The sequence below is a fragment of the Arabidopsis thaliana genome, assembly GCF_000001735.4.
Source record: "Arabidopsis thaliana chromosome 1 sequence".
Lineage (NCBI taxonomy): Eukaryota > Viridiplantae > Streptophyta > Magnoliopsida > Brassicales > Brassicaceae > Arabidopsis > Arabidopsis thaliana.
The window spans coordinates 13,603,853-13,625,918 of record NC_003070.9 but is presented as its reverse complement, the minus strand read 5'-3'; the positions used below and the strand labels follow the sequence as shown (position 1 = coordinate 13,625,918).

General features: G+C 36.4%; 2 protein-coding genes and 2 pseudogenes across 4 annotated transcripts; 1 reads left to right on the top strand and 3 right to left on the bottom strand.

Moving 5' to 3' along the window:
* Positions 1-2,262: 2,262 nt before the first annotated feature.
* Positions 2,263-8,180, bottom strand: AT1G36250 (annotated as a pseudogene; the record flags this gene model as incomplete). Its single annotated transcript has 1 exon — positions 2,263-8,180.
* A 1,505-nt stretch (positions 8,181-9,685) lies between these two features.
* AT1G36240 (Ribosomal protein L7Ae/L30e/S12e/Gadd45 family protein) lies at positions 9,686-11,029 on the bottom strand (the record flags this gene model as incomplete). The annotated part of the gene is made up of 5 exons (NM_103317.1): positions 9,686-9,726; positions 9,814-9,882; positions 10,639-10,740; positions 10,822-10,927; positions 11,009-11,029. The coding sequence occupies 5 exons, from the start codon at positions 11,027-11,029 to the stop codon at positions 9,686-9,688; spliced, it is 339 nt and encodes a 112-aa protein (NP_174853.1).
* An 838-nt stretch (positions 11,030-11,867) lies between these two features.
* On the top strand, positions 11,868-14,934 carry AT1G36230 (uncharacterized protein; the record flags this gene model as incomplete). The annotated part of the gene is made up of 13 exons (NM_103316.1): positions 11,868-11,892; positions 12,009-12,090; positions 12,418-12,488; positions 12,562-12,639; positions 12,724-12,840; positions 12,938-13,058; positions 13,164-13,286; positions 13,415-13,459; positions 13,553-13,623; positions 13,699-13,860; positions 13,944-14,029; positions 14,685-14,783; positions 14,884-14,934. The coding sequence occupies 13 exons, from the start codon at positions 11,868-11,870 to the stop codon at positions 14,932-14,934; spliced, it is 1,131 nt and encodes a 376-aa protein (NP_174852.1).
* A 3,054-nt stretch (positions 14,935-17,988) lies between these two features.
* AT1G36225 lies at positions 17,989-19,279 on the bottom strand (annotated as a pseudogene; the record flags this gene model as incomplete). Its single annotated transcript has 1 exon — positions 17,989-19,279.
* Positions 19,280-22,066: the final 2,787 nt, after the last annotated feature.

Here is a 22,066-nt window from a genome sequence, read left to right as displayed (position 1 = left end):
CAGTTTCTTTTTTCACTCATCAAAACTTGAATCTTTTGTGGTCTCTATTCAGTTGGCTTGTTTTCTGTACTTGAAACCTAAAATTTCAGCTTTTAAATATGAGTTTAAGGTTTCTAAATTAGTATTCAAATTAAAAGTTTAGTATAAAGATCCAATTAAGAAAATCATTAAATATTGTTAAGTAGAACAGTAATCCCGAAATTCAACAGTAATCATGTTTAAACAAAACATGAAAGAGTCGCTTATTCACCGCAAATCCATCGCAAACTTTGCTAGGGATTTGCGACTACAGAGAAAAGCCACGCAAATCAATCGCAAAATTTGCGAGGCATGAGCGGGACAACGAAATTGCGACTACTTTGCTACTGAAGGTTTCCCTCGCAACTTGCGAGGAACGACCGAGGCTTCTTTTGCAGCTAATTTGCTACCGAGTACCTCCCTCGCAAATTGCGTGTGCTTCGCGAGGCAAATGGTCCGTCGCAATTACCGAGAAACTTGCGAGACCGACAATTTGCCGTGAACTTGCTACGGATTACGTTCCTCGCATATTGCGTGTGCTTTGCGAGGTAATTTGTTTGTCGCAAATTTTGCGAGGAACTTACTACGGATTTGATTTTGCGACGCGCGTTTTGCGGGGAACTGAAGTTCGTCGCAATTCCCTTGTTAACTGCTCTTTGCGAGGGATTAGCGACGGTTTCTTCCCTCGCAACTGGTGTGTTTTCTTGTAGTCATAAGGGTAGTCTCACTAGAATCAAAAGTGATTCTTTGGAAGAACCTATATTAAATCGGATTCTCACTCTAATATAGGCTTTCTAAGTAATAGTAGCATCATGAAAATCCAAAGAGATAATCTCGCCTAAACCTTGAGCTATTTCCACCACAGTTTCTTCACATATATAGAGAAGAGGAATCCCACGCATTTGCACCCACAAGTCAATATTAGACAAAAACTCAAAAGCAAGATTTATCTCCCATCTCTAAGGTGAGACAAACCAAGTGTTATATAACAATGGTTCCCTTCTTAGCACAAACAAAAGATCAACCTCAGACTGAAAGAGAAATTGAACAAAAGTTGTATAAAGCACTCTTTCATAAACTCTAGAAGTCAGACCCCATGATCTTGGTAAAGCATCAATCACAACGTTGAGGTTTTGAGAGCGAAGATTAAGAGGCCTAACAATCAAGCTAAGCCTATTCCAAGATTTAACAGTTGCATAAGCTGCATGCAGAATAAACAGAGCTGGATCTTCCCTTCCTAACTCTTAATGTTGTAACTCATCCCATAACTCATCCGCCATGATGACGAAAAGAAAGAGGTGAAACAAAAAGGAGTTTGTGATACTAAACCAAACTTAAGACAACACATATCATATATATGAAAGTTGACCAACTCTCTCCATATGATTGACACATCATCACTTTAGCATTTGTCATGTGTCTTTTAAATAATTAATGTAAGCTCTTGAACTTCTAATGTATAGGATAATGATATATTTATTATTTAATTTTAATATTACTAAATTTATTTTAATATTACATGATTTTTCAATAAAACCATTTTAATAGTTTTCTCATATTCGAATATTTTTTTTTTTGTAATCTAAACTTAAAGTATGAGTATATAATAGTCGTTGATTACTTAATGATTTGAGTAAGTTATTCTCTTAAATTTATATTTATATTATCTTAAATTGATATTTATATAATAAATCACTGAGGGTGAAGAATCCGTAAGGAGCTCCAACATCAAATTCTTAGGTTTCTAGAATCTAACACTACGCTCTGTTAAATTGATTTAAGACAAACGTTGTTTATGAATTATGTGTATGATGCATTGTTGAGAATGTTGTTAGAAAAAAATATTTTTAATACTAAAAGTAATTGCTTATTGCATGAGTGAATGATTAGATAAATAAAAATTATATTTAAATTAAACAATATGAAAAAATCCAAAAAAACCGCGGCGTAGCGCGGATGATCACCTAGTATATAGTAAAAGCGTAAAGGAAAATGACCTAAAAGACTCAACTAAAAACAAAAAGAGAATAAAAATCTAAGTCAACAAAGAATAAGGCTAGAAAATATTGAATAGAGGAAAAATCATAAAAAGAGACGATTAAGTAAACATTAATAGAAAAAACTAAAAAACAACAAAACCTATTTAGCCAATTAAGAGTAATGATTTCAAAAGATAGATTTCTAAAAAGAAACTTGATCTCTAAAACTATAAACGACAAAAACAAAAATCTAATCCTAACCTCCTTGTGTAAAACTCATTTCTTCATCAAAAAGCAACTTCAGCCAACGTGGAACTCCCAGAGCCACATAAGACAGACATCTAAAACCAGTTATCACACTCTTAGCAATTTCAAAAGCCACCTATTGCATTGAGGCGGGTCTATCAAAAGATACTAGTGAGGTTTATCCTTAGTGAAACTTAACAATTCAGCAATGTGACCTATTAACGCAGGTCATTCCTTTGTTTTATGCAAAGTTTGGATGAATTCAGATGAAGAAAATCCAAAAATAACATTCTGTAAATGATGTTGATTCATAGAACTTAAAGCCCATTGCCAATTTCTGAATTTAGCATCAAATAGCGAGTGTGCCTGAGTAAAGGATCGTCTACTGTGTAGTATGACAGAGCCATGAGAATTTCTGACCACCCAAGAAGCGCCTGAAATTTGTTGTTGATTGGACCAACCAAAACCAATGTTGCACTTTAAGTCGCCATGTTTCGGAGGACTGTTTTACCAAAGGGACCATAGAATCCAAGGATTAATATCTCGTATCTAAGGAGTCAAACATGGATTCTTTGACATATCAAGCAGATGACACATGTTTGTAAAGATTGAACTTCCAAAACCATTCAAAGGAGAGGGAACCAGAGAAAAAGCCCAAACTTGTCTAGCCAAAGTACACTGAAACATTATATGATTGATTGTTTCTTTTTCTTCACCACACATTAGACACCCATCTGCACTTTCAATTCCCCTAGTTTGAAGTCGATCTTCCACAGCAATCGCTCCATTTAATAACCTCCATAAGAAATTTTTATTTTTTGGAACAGTTTGTAGATTCCATACCTTGACAAACATGGGATTTAACGATGGTATCTCTTCAGCCTGCTTGTACAATTGATGATGAACCTGTCTACTGATAAAATCGTACCCAGATTTGACTGTATAAACACCATTGCGAGTTAGAGCCCAATGATATATCCCTAATTTCAGTGATTTTATCTATGATTTAGGGTTAGAATTTTGAGTCTTTATTTTATTTCTCGAGTCTTTTTAATGTCTTTTCAAGTATTCTATGCAGTGGGACAATAATGGAGATAAGGAGACATCCTGGAGCAAAAGCTAAGGAAAGGAAGCCAAGGACGATTTTGGATTCAGGAATCAGCGAGGAGTGTCTATCGACACACTAAAGACGCTTTCAAGTTTACAGAAGAGGAAATTTGTCGTAGAAGACTTCCCTATTTGCATTATTAGTCTCTGGACGTTTTATAGGGTTTATATACATTGTTTAGACCTAAGTTTTCATTATCAAGACTTTTATCAAGTTTTTCATCAAGTTCTTATCAAGCTTTTGCAAACCCTGTTACTGAGAGACATAAGCTATTCATCGAGTGTTTTCAGAGATTGATTCAGATCTTAATACAGTGAAGAGATCCCATCTTTCCCTTAATCTATTTGTTGTGTTTATGCTTTCATACTCAATAATGTTGTTTGCTTCATTCAATATGTCTGAGTAATCTGCTTGTTAGGAATAGGATTTCTCATTAGGGATTCATATGGTTTAGTAGATTGCCCCCTTTGCTAGGTTATCTGTAGAATTCTTCATCTTTAATTATGCTTAATGCTAGATCTAGAGTAATTAACTAGATCTTGAATCCAGACAATAGATATGCCCGCCATAGGTACCTGTAGTTGGATCTATTATTTGATGAGCCTAGTTTTTAGGTGTGTAAGAAGAACCGGCCTAGCTACTAAGGTGAACAATCGAACTCGTTAAGAATGCATATTTAGGTTGATAATTTCTCGGCTTCTCCGGTTATTCTTAGCTATAGATATAGGGAGTTTCGCGGAACGCCACCGGTTATTCAATAATTAGAGTTTGAGTTTAAGAATGGTTCGATAACAACCTAGCTTTCATTAGATCTACTAACCAATAGTTTTCTGAGAATACCCTGTTCCTAGCTTTTTATTTAATCGTTTACAACACAATCATCCTGCTGTTTTCTTACTTTGTTTTCTTACTATTTCAATCATCACTTGCTGGCTTAATCTCGACATTCAACTCATTGTTTGAACAAAAGAACTCCGTGAATTCGATCCTTAAATACTGCAATTGATCTCTTATTTGAGAGAGTAGTTCTATGGTAATTGGAACCATATCACCCAACATAAAGAGTCTTCCCTAGAAACCATTGGTCTTTGTTTTACCAAAATCTACCCAACATAAAGAGTCTTCCCTAGAAATTATTGGTCTTTGTTTTACCAAAATCTGGATATCCTTCCAAGAAAATAAATCTCTTAACATATTCAAATTCCAAGAGCTAAACAAAGGATCAATAAGTTGGTGAACCTTTAGAGTAATATCCATTAAGGGCTGTCTATTCATTGGTATCCTCAACTGCCCATCAAAAATCCACTTATCAATCCAAACATTTGTTTTTTCACCATTGCCTACAATTGTCTGTAATCCTTCTTTGAGAAAATCTCTACCAAATAATATTCTCCTCCAAGCATAAGAAGGTCTAGCACCTTTGGTAGTATTAAAAACTATGTGTTCGAAAAATACCCGCTCTTCTTAAAGACCTTGCAAAAGAGACTTTCAGGGTCCTCCAAAAGTTGCCAAGCTTGTTTGGCTAACAAAGCTTGATTGAAACATTGTAAATCTTTAAATTCAATCCTTCCATGCGACTTGGGTAGAGTTAACTGCTGCCATCCAATCCAATGAATTTTCTTTGTTGTTTGTAGAGAGTTCCACCAAAAATCCATCATAACACTAGTCAAATTTTTGCAAACATTTTTAGGCAACTCGAAACATGTCATTCAATGCACATGCAAGGCCATAGCAATCGACTTCAAAAGGATCTCCTTACCACCATAAGATAATCTCTTGGCAAACCAACATGTCATTCTGGAGTTCAACTTTTCTTTAAGAAAACCAAAGAGTTCCTTTTTCGACCCACTTAGACATTGAGGTAGACAAAGATACTTCACAGTCCCGCCTTCTAAATGAATACCCGACCTGTTTTTAATCCAATCCTTAGTGTCTTCATCAATATTTGCACCAAAAGTCACAGCTGTTTTAGTCAAATTGATCATCTGACCCGATACCTCACCATAAGTGGATAAACAACGCATTAAATCCTCACATTCACTCCTTGTGGCTTTGCACATAACAAGAGTATCATCATCAAAGAACAAATGATTCACCGAAACTCCAGCTGCCCGAAATTTAATTCCTGATAGTTTATCTGCTCTTTCAGCCTTGTTAAGAATATGAATTAAGGCTTCAGTACGCAACACAAATAATGATGGTGATAGAGGGTCATCTTGTCTTATCCCTCTACATGGTTTGATGTAACCAAACGCATGTCCATTGATCAAGACTGAATAAGACACTGAAGACACACATGCCATAATCCAAGAAATCCATTGCATATTTAATCCAAGAGCCTTCATAATGTCTTCCAAAAAAGGCCATTCAACACAATCATAAGCCTTGGATATCTCTGTTTTGACTGCCATATATATATTCCTGAGAGATTCTGTCATTGGTTCTTAGATTATGCACAATCTCATGCGTAACCAGTATGTTATCAGAAACCAAACTTTTGGCACAAATGTAGATTGAGATGGAGATACGATATCCGGTAAATGTTTCTTCAACCTTGACGTCAATATTTTTGAATGATCTTATACAACATAGAGCATAAATTGATTGGCCGAAGATCTGTCATTCTTTGAGGAGGTGTGATCTTGGGTATAAGATATATAAGAGTATGATTCCATTCTTGCTAGAGAACTCCAGTCTAAAAGAAACCATATATCTCCTTCAAGATTTGTGCCTTAACCAATGACCAATATTGTTGAAAAAGGAGAGCTGTAAATCCATCCGGTTATGGAGCACTCTCACTGCTAATAAAAAAACAGCATTTTGAACTTCTTCTTCAATGGCAGGTTTGGTTAAATCCTGATTCATGCTAGATGAGACTTTCACTTGAAATCCTTGCAAACAAGAGTTTATACTTTCTGAAAAGGTTGAAGGGAAGAGGTTATCAAAATAATGAGATGCAACCTTCCCTTTCTCACTATTCCTAGTCCTTCTATCTCCAAAACGACTCCTAATCAACATAAGCAAATCCCAATTGATCCTTAATAAATGAAATTCTAGACCAACACAGATCTAGAGCACTTTCCTTATCATCTAGTTCCTTTCTTAGCCTTTTAATTCTCCTCTAGCATTACTATCAGATGTTATTTTTCCAAACACTAATAGCTCTTGTACATTCAGTAAGATTAAAAATGGATGACGAAGTACCTCGAGAGATATTACTATTCCAAGATGCCAAGATTCTTTCCGTGCAAGAAGGTTCATCAACCCATCTTTTATCACAACAAAACTGTCCCCGAGAAAATTCATGATCATTGATAAATTTAACCAATACCGACCTATGATCAGAACCAAAAACCATTGATATAAATTTGGGAACAAAGAAATCCACGATGGATTACCAAAACATCTATTCAGCTTGCATTGAATCCATTGATTATTTCTTGTACCTCCACATGTGAAGTTATTTCCTGTACTTCCTAGTTCCTGCATATCACATTTATTCAACAAGTTCTAAAATCCTTGAAAAGAAACATGTAGTCTTTGAGGTCCACCTAACTTTTCATCAGGAGATTTAATGTCATTAAAATCTCCTATCATACACCAAGCTTCGTTTCTATTCAAATCAATACTACTCAATTTATGCCACAACTCAAGTCGATGCTGTGTTACCGGACGACCATAAACGCAAGAAACAAACCATCTCTTATTTCTCTGAGTTATCTGCAAATTAAGTAGGTTTTTGTCTTCATAAAGAAAATCAATTTCCAAAAAACTTTTTAAAAATATAGCCAAACCACCACTCTTTCCTTCAGGTTCTATTGTATGCATAAAATCATAACCCAACCACCTAAAGATTTTGGAGACAAAAATTGAAGTGTTCATCGTCTCCATGAGGAACAAAATATTTGGGAATAATCTTTTTTCATTTCCTTAAGATGACGAATTGTCCAATGGTTCCTCAGACCTTGGCAATTCCATCTTAAAACGCCTTAGTGATCCAACATCGGTTCCTGGGGAACCACTGTGGAGATATCTCTCTTGATACACTTCGAATCTTTATTAATAGAAGCCTCTGCTTTCCGTTTAAAAACTTTCTCAAAAAGGATATTAGACCTTTCCTGACTGGCCTTGTCTTTCAGAGTAAGATCCTTAACTGCTTTTCCTCTTTTAGTCCCAGAAGAAATGATATGATTTCCTTTATGATTCTTCACACAAGTTCCCGAAGAACTAGCGTCAGAAGATCCTGTGTTGAAACCCTTCAATATTTCTAGTTCTGGGAGCTCAATATATATATCATCACTTAAAGACTTTGATGCAGCACAAATACCATGACTTGCAGATGAGATCATAGAAGCATCCATGAGTTGAGGATGAACTGAAGTTGAATGTAAGAGATCTATTTCCTTCAAACTGACCTTCTTCTTCTTGTCTTTATCCTCCAACCTTTTGGAAATAGCAATTGAAGAATATGGAGGCTTAAAAGAACATCAATTTTATCATGGGTTAAACGTTGACATCGAAAACAACGTTTTCTAATTCTTTCATTATCAAAGGATATCGTCACCATTTCTCCCGTTGGAAGTTGTACTTCTTTCGCGTTGCGGAAAGGATTTGCAACAGGAAACAGAACACGAACTCTAACATAATCTTGAACTTGTGATTTATCAAGGTCAAGAACAATTTCCAGCACCTTCCCAACACACTTCGCAATTTCCTCAATCGTTTCTTTAGTGTAATAGTTCACCGGAGTATTGTACAAACGAATCCAAACCGGAAGAAAAAGCAGATAAGCAGATGAAATCATAGAAGCATCCATGAGTTGAGGATGAACTAAAGTTGAATGTAAGAGATCTATTTCCTGGAAACTTACCTTCTTTTTCTTATCTTTATCCTCCAATCTTTTGGAAATAACAATTGAAGAATTTGAAGGCTTAAATAGAACATCGATTTTTATCATGGGTCAAACGTTGACAGTGAAAACAATGTTTTCTAGTTCTTTCATAATCAAAGGGTATCGTTACCATTTCTCTTGTTGGAAGTTGTACTTCTTTCGCGTTGCGCAAAGGATTTGCAACAAGAAACATAACACGAACTCTAACATAATCTTCAACTTGTGATTTATCAAGGTCAAGAAAAAATTTCCAGCACCTTCCCCACACATTTCGCAATTTCCTCAATCATTTATTTTGTGTAATAGTTCATCGAAGAACTGCAAGAGTAACACTGAGTTTGAAAGATTGAAATTGTAACACAACGCCGACAGTAGATGAACTTCGGATGAGAGTTCTGCTCAATTAGAAATAATCGAGAGAGAAGTTCTTAAGCCTAAGAGAATTTGGGACGGCGACGAAATTGACCAGCTTTAGTTGAGCTACTAAGAGAGAGAACGGAGCTTTCCATAAGATTATTAAACCTTTTTTTTTTCTTCTTAAATGCGGTTTATTTGGTTCAATTTTGGTTTTGTTACACAAAAATCAAAATTTTTATGCTGATTATTTGGGTTTAAAAATAGTAAAACCAACAAATTTTTAAAATCACAAGGAAAAAATCTCATAAATTGAAGGGAAATGATAACAATGTGTAGGAAGATATCTAGGAAAAAGATTTTATATCGTTTTTTTCTTTTTGTCATCCGAAAAATTAATTAGGGCTCAAACGAGCCAATCTTGAGGGTAGTTGTTTACAAATGTAATATGAATCGGTTGGGTATGAACTTTTCGTGCCAAAATATCCGTTTTAACATTAGCACTACGAGAGATTAAAAATAGAGAAAAGCTTGTGAACTCATCTTATCGCTCTGTAACCCTCCAAATACGCTGAGAAATTTCCTAATGAAATTTTATATGGTATTTTCTCATGAAATTTTCAATTTATATTTCAATTTTTAAGAAATTGTTTTATATGACACTAAATAGTAAATATGGTGTAGAGTTGAGATTATTGAGGGACACATGTATTAAACTATTGGTAATAGATCCTACCAAATCTAAAAGAATTAGGTTTATTTTGAGAAAACTACATAGATTTCTTGTAATATTTATTTTAGACCTAAAACATGTGTTCATGCCAATGTTAACTATACATAGAATTACTTTTTTTGTCAACCTATATATCATATATAATACTTAGTGACTGCAGGAATATCATTCTAGTATTAATTCAGAGAGTCGAAATTTTCAATTACCACAATTGTTTAGAAACCAAGACAACCTACAAAGTCTTCAAAGATCTTAAACAAGTATGACAATTCTAGACGAGAGAAGAAGAAATCACGAAGAAACACACTACTTCGAATAAAGTAGATAAAGAGGACAAAATGATAATTAAGCACAAATCACTGGTCTCCAGGAAGCGACTTGATGATGTCAGAGTCACCTGAAAATATTGCATAAGTAAACAAACCAAGATTAACATTGCATGTGTAAGATGATTATTCTAAAAGACAATGAATGAGTGTGTTACCTGGGTCAACTATGCTGAGGCATGACACACGGAAGTATTTACCGCAGGCAGTACCAAGATCAACATTGTCTAAAAGGAACAAGTACAAAAAAAAAAAATCAGGCAATAAAATAACATAGTTGCAGAGACTCATCAAAAATAAACAGTTTCTGTAGTCTTAAGTAACATAATCAAGGTTTACAAGACTCTCAAAGAAAAAAGCAAGTAAGGAACAACTTCTGAATCACTGGTTCTCACTGAAATTGGTCGCTAATACCAGAAAACATAAAACAAACAATCACTGGTGCAGGAGGAAACTGATATGATATAAGTGAGTTCAGGCTTTTACACCATTTAGTCCTTACATTAAAACAACTACAAGGATCACCCTAATGGATTTGTAAGATGCAAAATTACACACTCTATCTACACAATCCAACATATACAAGACTTTCAGGAACATATCATTTAAGTATTAAGTGCATTCCTATTGGGGAAGTGCAAACAGTGTAAAGAATTGGTCACTAATACCACATACACACAGAACAATCATAGACCATAAAGGAAACTAATACAATGACACCAAACTGTTTCTACTAAATAATTTGCAACACTACACTCTCTATCTATACAATACGTACACAAACTTGGGAACAGATCAATTCAGTATTGGAGCATTTCAAATGGTGAATGAGAAGAGCTTCACTGTCAAATCCCACAGAATAATTTGCATTTCCACAACTATTTCTACTAAACAATCCTAACTACATTCAAACAAAACTGTTGTACAATGATACTAAACCAGTAAGGACAAATGTATAGTCTTTGTTCATGAAAAGAACTTACTTCTATTGTAGTGATGAACTCCAACTTTAGCAAGCATAGCATAGTACTCAATCTCAGATCTCCTCAATGGTGGGCAATTGCTAGATATCAATATCAACTTACCTACAACACAATCAAACAACAACATTCAAAAACCAATAGCTTATGAATCAATAAGCTAACAGAGAAGTTTGTTTCTAATACCTTTGGAACTGCGAAGAGATTTGAGAACAGATTTGTAACCAAGAGTGTATTTGCCACTCTTCATCACCAAAGCCAATCTGCTGTTGATTCCTTCATGGGACTTCTTCTGCAAGAAATGGATTCAACAAAAAATCAGTACACTCAAAAATTTCATGGATTGTGGAATTAGATCAGAGAAAAATCATACCGTCTTCTTCGCTGCAACCATCTTCGCCGGATTTTGACTGATAAGATTGAGAGAAATGAAACCGGAGAATCAGAAATCGGTGAGGGTGGAAGAGAGGAATTGTGTGAAAGAGATCGGAGATTTTTTTTACCTTCGTTGCCTTTTAGGGTTTGGGTGGCGCAAAATGAAAAGTGAGAAGTAGAGAAGAGAGACTAAAGGAACCTTTTAGGGGTTTTGAGAGATTCACTAATTAGGCTTAGGAAATTGGGCTTTAACGGACTCTTTCTTTATATTTTGCGTAGAAATATATATATCTTTTTTTCAAATTCAGTAAAATTTAGTTTTAATTCTTCAGTTTATTATCAATGACTATGAGTATGAAATGGACCACTATAAACATAGTTATTTTCGTATTTTTAAATTAATTTTTATTATTATGTAAAATATTATTTAGTCCAATATTATTAAAGAAATTTGGTCAATTTTACCACTTTTAACCAAAATGTTTTTATTTCTAAAGTTATTTACAAAAAAGTACTAAAATAATTGTGCCTTTCGGAAATAGGCACTCCAACTTATGTCTTTCGGATTTGAGTATTTCTCTCTTTGTAAATTACTCTTTCATCTCTCTCGCTATCATCATTCACACTGTTCCTCAATATGTCTCTCACCTGCTTTTGTGCTGTCTACGAATAAAAATCTCCACCCTAAACCTACTTCTTCACTTATTTCCTACCATAGCTCTCTGATTTCTTCATTCGATTGCAAACGCAATTACCCACCCCAGTTCTTGTCCAATGCGTGCCATTTTTTCTCTACACCATCGCCATTGTTCTTATTTCTGGCCTCCATCAGGTGATCTTGGTTTTAATCGACTTCGATGGTGACAACAAGGAGTTACCGGCGTTAGAATTCTAACTCGCGTTCCTTCCCACCCTCCGTCAAGCGAGTCAAACCCTACTTCTCTTGGAAACTTCTGCCAACTTCTACTCCTTCTCGAGGGCGTCGTAGTACTTGAAAGGGGGACACAGCTGTACAGTTGTTGATCCAGCGAAATTCGCAAATTCTGCTTCGGATCTCGACGCAGAAGATCTCAGTTGCAGGTATTGCCTCGGATACATCCTTCTCCTACTACTAATTTTGTTCATCTCCCGTTTGTCAATTTTGCAAACATTGCGATTTTTCTATAATTTGGCACAACAATTATGTTGCCTCTAGTATTTCTGATTGCATCTCCTATTATTAGTGGGACTCAATTACATCCCCATTCCTTCAAATTTGTTACTTCTTACCACTTTAATTTGCCTACATATTCTAACAGCTAATTTAACTAGTTATGCGTAATGGTGTTCTTTACAATCTAACGTGATATTGAAAATATTCTTCTTGTGTTACTAAAGTTTCCTTTATTGTGCCCTCATCCATTCCAGTAACTCCAACTGCAACAGAGATGTTTCTGTTTCACATGAGATAAGTGTTGATAGTGATGTGTCGTCTGAAGGTTAGGTGTGACAAATTTGGGGTATGTACACAATTTGCTTGAAAAGTTTTATATATGATGTGTGTTCTTGCAGCTCCGTCTGATGGTGATCCCAATCTTACCTCATCTAATGTAGATGCCATATCTGAAAATGGACATCGTTCTTCTGAAGGTTATAAACCTTGCTTTATTGTTGTTTCCTCTTCACGTTGTTTGCATTATATCAATATTTCTATTTATTTGTTCCTTCTCGTAGCAACAACAAACATCTCTAGCCCGCTGACCTCATCTAGTCAAGGTGGTTCTGTTGGAAACGGAGATGATCGGAGTGAAGCTGCCATGAGGGCTGACAGATATATTTTATCATCAGACGGTTAGAACCAGCATTTAGTGAATGATGTGCCTAATTTTGTCGGCTGCTTAACATGTCTTTGGGCTAATGTTTGTCATTTTAATGTCTTTATTTGCAGGCCCAACGCAGCATATCAACGGTCTAAGCTCATATAATGACGGTTTAACTGATAGAAATGTAGATGAGAAGTGTGAAGGTGACAAAAGTGTTGATAGAGATGTTTCTTTGTTTGAAGATGCGTATATTTAGTATTATACTTATAGATTTTATTATCACTTTCCTGAATCTTATGCACTCCACATTCACTCCTCAAACACTTATGTCGCTGAGAAGTTGCTGTCAAGTCCGGTATTTGCCATTGATAGGTATCCAAGGGATGTTAGGGTTAATGCGTACTCCAAACTCAAGTATCTTGTGAATATTTTACATATTTTGGATGAGACTCTTGAGTATGACACTCTTATGCGGTCCCAATTCAGTTTCCTGTTCTCCCTCCCAGTTCGCCAATGTTCTTTATCTGGTTAATTGCTGCACAATTTCTTGTCTCGACAACTCATCACGGCTAACTCACATGAGCTTTGGTTTACATTTGGAGGCCAGGCGCTGCGATTTTCGCTAGACGAGTTGAAACAAGTTATAGGTCTCTACTGTGCCACTTTCCCTGATAGAAATCCAAATGTAAAAACCAATCGTCTCCGCGAAGTGGTTATATGTATTTGGAAATGTTGCTCAGTCCTCATAAGAACTTCACTATTAAGCATATTCTCAAGCTTTTGAAATCTGATAGGCAGATCCTGGGGTGGCGTAGGTTGCGACTTGTTTTAATTGTTATTGTGGAATGTATTATAATATGTGGGACATAACATATCCATCCATCAGTCCCGATGGTTGAGATTGTTAAGAATTTGGACTTCTTCTTGAGCTACATGTCGGGTAGACATTCATTTGAGAGGACATTAAGGATGGTAAAAGTTGGGAAAAAAGTACGCAATCAGTCTGACATTACAAAGAAACTGAAGCAGCGTTCTCTTGTGATGCATGGTTTTCCAGTAGCCCTTTAGTTGTTCATTTTCCAGTCAGTTCCACAGCTTTTGGCGTATGTACCTAGAGTTGCTGATGTCCAGAATTTTTGGTAAGGGACATAGATATTCTATTGAAGCTGAAGACGTTTCATACAGATAACATACTTGCCTTTGAGAATACTGATGAGGTAAATAATATTACGTACGTAATGTCTGTCTATCCTCTTAGTGTATGAACTAAATATCTTTTTTCAATGTTCCTCAACTGTCAATTTTCTTTCAGACATTTACACCCTCTACACCTTGGTTGGCAGAATTGTGAGTTTCTGTTACACTACTACATCTATATGTTATTAGACTATATCTTGAACACTATTCTAACTTCTCTGAATGCCTTTGGTTTATTCTGTTATTTTTCCTTCTCTCTGTTGGACTGAGTAAAGTAAACTTTTACCATGCTCTGAACATTTACTATTCATGTAGCATATGTGGACAGCTACACACAAGATTGGCAGGTGGACAGCTTGCTTACAAAGCTTCTAACGTCTGAGTACTCTCGTTTTTTACAAGCAACTAATCCAAAGGCTTATCTTTGGGATCCTCTTTTACAAAGCTGCGTTAAGGGTACAGTTGGTGATCGCACTGAAAAGACTGTCTAGTATGCATATATTGATACAATTTATACACCCCTATGAATTGGGGAGACACATATTGGGTTGCCTTGGTCATATACCTCACGTCATGTCACATTGATATCTTAGATCCATTACTCCGTTGTACGTCCAATCACAATGTAACCGGTTACATGGCCCCTTTTGTTCAGCTGCTACTTTTCTTATCAAGTCATCATGCGATCCTTTTTATACGACTCCTTTTGGCCAAAAAGAATTTTCCTACGCTCGTCTTGAAGGCACCCCTCAGAACTCCCGTCTCAACACTCTAGTCCATCAGCAATAAAGTTAATTGAGTTGCACTCCCACCGCTACTCTCTACAGGATATGAGCTCAATTTCAGATAGATGGTTGATATGTTTTGTATGCAGTACGCTATTGATGTGTACGAAGAGTTTATTTCTAAGGTCGTCTTGAACTGAACATTGTTTATGTGTTTGATTCCTAGACTGCTACTCCTTCTATGTTTGAACATAGCCTGTCCCACTTGTAATATTCCATCTATGTATTAATACTCTCTGTATAATAACTCTCTCCATATTCTGTTGTTACTGTTCACCTTGTAAATGTGTCGGCTACTCAAATGACTACTCTTACTGTGCTTTTTATCATTTCCATATTGTTTTCCTTTACATTACAATTCCCATTATATTCTAACTCACACCACTTACCTTTGCAATATCCCCTCCATATTTTCTTTCTCTCATCCACTAAGTTACTAGCTTACAAGCTCTTTACTCTCCACCCTCTACCTGTATTTGGTAACCATCCTCTCACATTAATTGTCCTTCTCTATTGTTCATTAACTTAACTTACCCCTTACACCATCATTCGCATATAAACTACCACTTTTTCCAATAGATCCTACAACTTGTAGGTTTTCTATATCTACTAATTACTCAACACCAAAGGCTTTTTACTGATCCACTTGTTCTCTTCAATGGATACCCTTCTTGATGATGCTGCAGTAAAAATCTATCGGCACCTTTCCCGTTCTGGTTTCACAAGCCTTGCTCCCTTACTACTTGTCTCCAAAAGGCAAAGCAGGCTTGCGTTTTCCAGTGGCGTTTTACATGATCTCTCTCTTCATGAATTCTTCAATACCCAGATCTTGTCAACGAAGGGTCTCCATTTCGTTTGGTTGTTAAAAAATGTGTTACTGCACACAACCCGGTTGCTACCTATCTGGAGAGAATTCGCCTTACTTCGAAGAAAGCTGACTTCCCACATGCACTTGCATTGCTTTCTTCAAAACGTTTTGTTTCAGATTTTGCTTTGTTTGCTAGGGTTTGTTTCTCAGAATTGGGAACTATCCAAACGAAGGTCTTACAGCACTCTCTACATTGTTAACCCGCGTCGGAAACAATCAGCGTCTCCATTCCACTAGATCTATTGTCTACCGCCAGATTCTTACTTTCAAGCCTCTCAATAAACGCCTTTTCTCAAACTTACCTCTCCTCGACCAGTTGCCAGGATGCATAGGCCAACCGTGTACCCTACCATATCGCTGTCTACATTTTTTTCTTATTGGTATATTATAGCATTGAACTCTCATATATAGTTAATTCTTTCCAAGCTTCTGTTGTGACATGTTCAGCATTATCTCATGTTAGTTTGTTGCTTATCTTCTACCTTGTAATATAGTACTTAATCCATAATGAAATGTCTCTGCTTATGTTTACAATTGGGAGTTCTACATGCCTGAGTAATGAATATACACTTTGTTGTATTACCGAAAGCGTTTAATATTCATAATATTTGGGTTCCATGGTCCCAAACCTAGGGTTTAGTGTTGCAACCATCATCAGAAAGGACATCCTTCCACATCGTTTTCAATAACCAACTGTTTATCGTTTTGCTATTCTTTTGATATCGTTCTACTTGGGTTTAGTAATCCATACTCTAGAGTTTAGTTTTGCTTCTTCCTTTTAATTTGTTAAATTACTTAGGCTGTTTACAAGGTTGACAAATTGGTTTTTAAGGTTTTCTGAGTCACATACATAGGGTATAGTGATCCTCGAATAAGCAAGTACATTGTACAACTTTTTTTTTTTAATATTTCACAGGACAGAACATATGTTTTTTCTTACAAAAACATCAAACTAAGCTTACAAGCAGAAAAAGTGACAATATTGTTACAAAAGCATCAACATTATCTTACAATAAGAAAAACCAGACCATAATGTTACAATAAGTAAAACATAACTCATCTTCACAATCAGATTTAGATATAAGTTAAATGATTTTCTTACCAACCATTCTCCAATTACTACAGTCTTGCTCTTCTTTTCTTAGTACATGTAAAGCACCTTGCGGGAGTACCAATAGTTTACTCAATCAAAACAAACATCTTCTAGTGTGCATGCAAAGTAGACACAATTAGGCACATCTGCTTGGGGAAACCTATAAGTTGCATTATAGCTTCCGGTCATTGGTGGTTCTATATCTGTAATTTGAGCCATCACCGTCTCCCCTTTGTCCACAATGGACTCTAACCATCCAAGTCGGTTACTGAAAGTACACAACGACTCAATGTCCTCTTCATAACTCCTAGCACATATAGAAAATATTCCATACGCAAACATATCATAGACCACGTATTCCTCTGCAACTCTCATTAGCTCCAAACTTTCTGTAGAAGGGCCATTCTTCACTGCCAGTCTTAAACCCTCCACGTACTGAGCTGTAGGGTTTTTCGCTTCCAAGCATCTCATTAAAAATGGCTTGTATATGAAACCTTCATTTGCAAGTGAACTCACAAATATGAACTCATCCTATTCCACTTCTTCCAAAACCTCATCTTGTAAACATAGTCCCTCCCATCTGGTCCGACTGCAATGAAGGATGACAACTCTCGGAACCCTTGTCTCCCTACCCTCTGAACAATATCACTCCGAATCCTTGCTGGTATATATAACATTTTATAATTTTTGCAAAGCTTCTCTGCATCAATAAATCGTTGCTTTTTATAGAATTCCTATGTTTATCCTCCTTACCCACTTTTACTCCTACATCCGCTCATGTCTCCCTAACCATATCTATCAAATCCAACTTTCATTTACTATCCATGACCTTACACACTAAGCTGACATATAACTCCATCTACTACCCCAATCCATTCATGTCTCACACCCAAATATTTCTTGAAGGCAAACTTTTAACATTAGTTAATTAAACAATTTAATGTAGAGGAATTTGGGATGTGATGACAAAGAATATCTTCTTCTATATGGTGAAGCATGAGGCATTATTTTTTTTAACATATTTATGGATGAAACCAGAAGCGTGTCTCCCCTCCAAATAAGCCCGTGTTTCACCTACCAGTAATAAATTCACTTCCTTATTTATAACCCAAAAAACCCTTAACATAATTTCACATTAAAAAAATAACCACCTTCACCAAAACACTGCAATGGTTCATATTGTAAAAGATCTTGTTGTTGACATTATTCGTCGTGTCTCTACTGAAGGGTTCCGGTTTCTTGGGCCATTCATATCTGCTTCAAAACAAACAAAAAATATTGCATTCTCGAAGGAGGTCTTGACCGATGTTGATCTCAGCGAGTACATGTTGAATACCTCGTTGGCCAACAAGGTATTCATATCGATTTCATCAAATCGCTATCTGAACTCTGCTACTGTGTACGCATACGCTGCCTTAGACACTAGATATGGCATGCCTTTCTGTCTCCTGAATCTGCTCTTAAAATTTTGATACAGATGCACAGCACACGCACCGTGCTTAGCTAGAGGGTAGACTGTTCGTAATGCAGAGTGGATGGAGTTATGTCTGTAAGAAACAAAAACCAAGTCATGAGAATGTGGAAGAATGGAGAAGAGTTGGTTGAAAAACCATGTCCATGACACATCGTTCTCACTATCCATAACCCCGAATGCTACATGCATTATCTGGAACTTCCCATCCTAGCAGCTAGCAGTCATCATGACTGCTCTATACTTCCCCTTTACTGTTGTGGCGTATATGACCACAACTTTCCGCATGAACTGCGACCTATAAGGCTAGTCACTACTCCCACTGGGGCTAGAAAACTGAACTGCATGGATACATGCTCCAAGCGCTAGGAACAAGAACTTGAACTTACATTTCTCTTTGCCTGCTTTTGTTGTAAGAACATTACACACCGTCCCAAGATTTGTTTCCTTCAACTTCTCTATGTATGCCATCAACAGCTTGTAGCTTCCTTCAGCGCTTCCTCTTGTTGCCGCAACAGATTTCTCCTTGGCATGGCATGCTTTCATATATGTTATAGACACCCGGAGATCATCTAACACAATACTGGTAATATGTCAACAGCCCTTGGACCTAGCTTTTCATTAGTAAATCTTGAATGGAGAACTGAAGCAATAACCTTACATGAAGTTTTTTCCCATACTCTGCCCTGGTTGAAACATCACATGTGTGTGTGTTAATTTGTCTGTCTTCACTTCCATGGAATCTGATGTCCCACCGACTATGTGATCATATACACGCCACCCAAAGTGCGGACCCACACATCTAACAATTAGGCGTTGTTTACCAGACCTTGTTTGTTTGAAGTTAAAGAACCTCTTAATTGCATAGATTGCAAGTGCAGTTTGCATTTCTGCCTTGTTTCTGAATATCCTCCCAATGAAAATTGCATCGTTGGCTGAGTCAAACACGCCATCTTGCATATCATGCGTTTGTAAGAACTCGTCCCCAAAACATGGTGCACAGTCGTGTGCTGGGACTATCTAAGCTTGAATTATTTCAGCATACATAGTTGCAAGTGTAGTTTGAATGGGCTCTTCCTCTTCTGTTCCTCTAGTTGCACACAGATCACCAGCGACGATACCCTCAGCAACCTCATCGCTCCCTCTGCATGCTGCCTGCTCACTAGAACAGTTCTCTTCAACAGCCTCCTCTGTAATCCTGCAACCAATATTTCCAACCTGCGTCACCTCCACCCTATCAGTTGGTACACTTGTTTATGTCTTTTTCATTTCAGTCCTGACACTTTCTTCTGCCTCCAAGCTAAAATGATCTTCATTACTTAACCCTGCCAAACCTACAACTGCAGATACAACTCTATCATAACCGCTGGATGGATCAGGAAATGATCTAACCGGGTTTGATGATTCCCCCATCTCCAAATTTTCTGCTCCTATTGTGGTGGCTTGCTCTTTATGGATCAGATCGTCCCAAAAATTGTAATCATACTCTTCTTCCTCATTCGTATCATATGGCTCCCATTCTTCACTATCCACAGACTCTCCATCTTCATTAAGAGCATACACCATTTTCTCATTCCTTTGCTCATACGCCTTGCTTGTAGCTCTTTAGCTTGTGCTTCTAACATTTCAACATGTGCTACAACCTCTACATCATATAGTGAATTGAGATCAATCCCCCCACCTTCTTCATCTACTCCAGCCTGCATTGTTCTTGACAGAGCATTTCGGTTGCTCAAAATTTCATTTTCTGTTGCAGCAACAGTAAACTTTACTTCCCGACCGTTATTTATCGTCGTCCCAAGACTGCCATTGTCTAGAATGGTCATTGGGAACTCTGATTGACGTTGCATTTGTTGATTGCCTCTCCCCCGATCTTGTTCACCTCCATGAATATTTTTTTTTGTTGCTTCCTCGGTTACTTCATCCTCATTTCCCTCTGTGTTGAGCAAAGGGGTACCATCTGCAAGCCTAATCATTCCTTCCTCTAACCTTATTAATATTTCACCAAGTGTTATACAATCTGTCTCCCACACAGGCTCAAGGGCCACCAACAGATTTAGACCCGGATATGTTGCTCGCAACGTTAAGAAAGTTCGCAGTCCTGCGTTGTTATGCATCAAAACCGGAGGCGTCCTTGCAGAAGTAAAGATATACAATTCTGTAGGCACCCAATATGACATTCGGCTTACAACTTTTGTCCCTAGGGACTCAAAATCTTCTGAGCTTTCAACTTGTTCTATGTCATATCGTCTCCAATGGCAATGCACTTGCACATACAGTTTTTTGCATTAACGAAATCCCAACTGCCCTCATCTCAACACTCCCAGTCCCCTCCTAAAACGAGAACTACATTCGCCATCACCTGTAAGTCAAAATAAAACCAAACTTTATGATTCATAATTCGAAAACAAAATTTAAAAACAATGTTCTCCACGAGTTACCCCTGTTCCAAGTACCTGTCAATACAATTAATGCAAGCATACTATGCTTTCACCCACGTTTTGTACATGTCTCCAACTAAAATTTATTACAACACCTATACCTACTTTCACAGATTTGTTCAGATATATCTAAAATAGATAGCACAGAAACCTTAAAAAAATCGCACTTTTTGTCTTCTTTCATATATTCAGTTAACCTACAGTCACATCTTTTTCAGACATGAAGCAGTTCGTTATCTACGTTAACATTGCAAAAATACAACCCATACAAAACGATTCAGGATCTTGTTACTACTACACAACACAACTACACAACACAACTATACATTAGTTAGCCTATATTAAACTTGAAAAGCATTCACATTGCAATAAACCCTAACCACGTACCAGTTTCTTACTTTGATCTTTCTTCTTTGCACATGAAATACTTTGTTCTTATTCACTGTCGTGATTTTCGAATCCAGATGACTTTTTCACTTTTACTTGCGTCTTATCTCTCTTATTTAATTTAACCCACAAACCCTAGGTAAACCAAATCATTCTGCATGGCTATCTTTTTGTCCACATATTTGACATTAATTCTCGTGTCTTACTATTTCATTTTCCCGCTCATGTATAAAACCTACAAAATATCTTACTTAAACCTATTTTTTTTTATCTAATACTAGTGACGTCATCATAACATCCTGCCTCTTGTTACGTCGGGTTCACATCGTCATGAACAATCATGTTTCTTTATTTATTTGACTCCAACTTGGCAACATGCCTAAATCCGAATATCATCACCAAAATGTGCCAATTTTGATAAGATACTCTTATTTCTACCACATCTCATACTTCCTTTCTATTCCTACAACATTGTTTCTTTGAATGGTTTGTATCAGTTAAAATATATATCTAGAGACCAAAAGAGAAGGGACAAACTAAGAAATTGGTGAATGATTATAATAAACCCTATTCGATGACAATACTCAAACAAAATATAAACATCAAACAAGATGCAAAGAGGGTAGTTAAAATTTGGGAGTTCTAAAATCAAAGGACAATGAATTAAAATTGGAAGACAAAAATTAGTTAAAAGAACATGTAGAAATGAGATGAAATTGTGGATTCGTGTCCCCGAATTTTACATCCATAAAAGGAAGGATAATCTTGTCTTAACACACAACTAATGTGGTAGAAGTGGTAATGGAAAGAAGAAGTGATAGAAACAAAAATAATTTGGGAAATTGTGGCACTAGTGTTAGTTTTCCCAATTATTAAAGTTGAATATATATTTCATATATATCATTATGTTATTATATATTTTAAAAGGATTAAAAATACATAGTATTCTAGAATCATATTATGTATAGAATCATTTTTTAAATAAAATAGCAAGTTATATATATACATATAT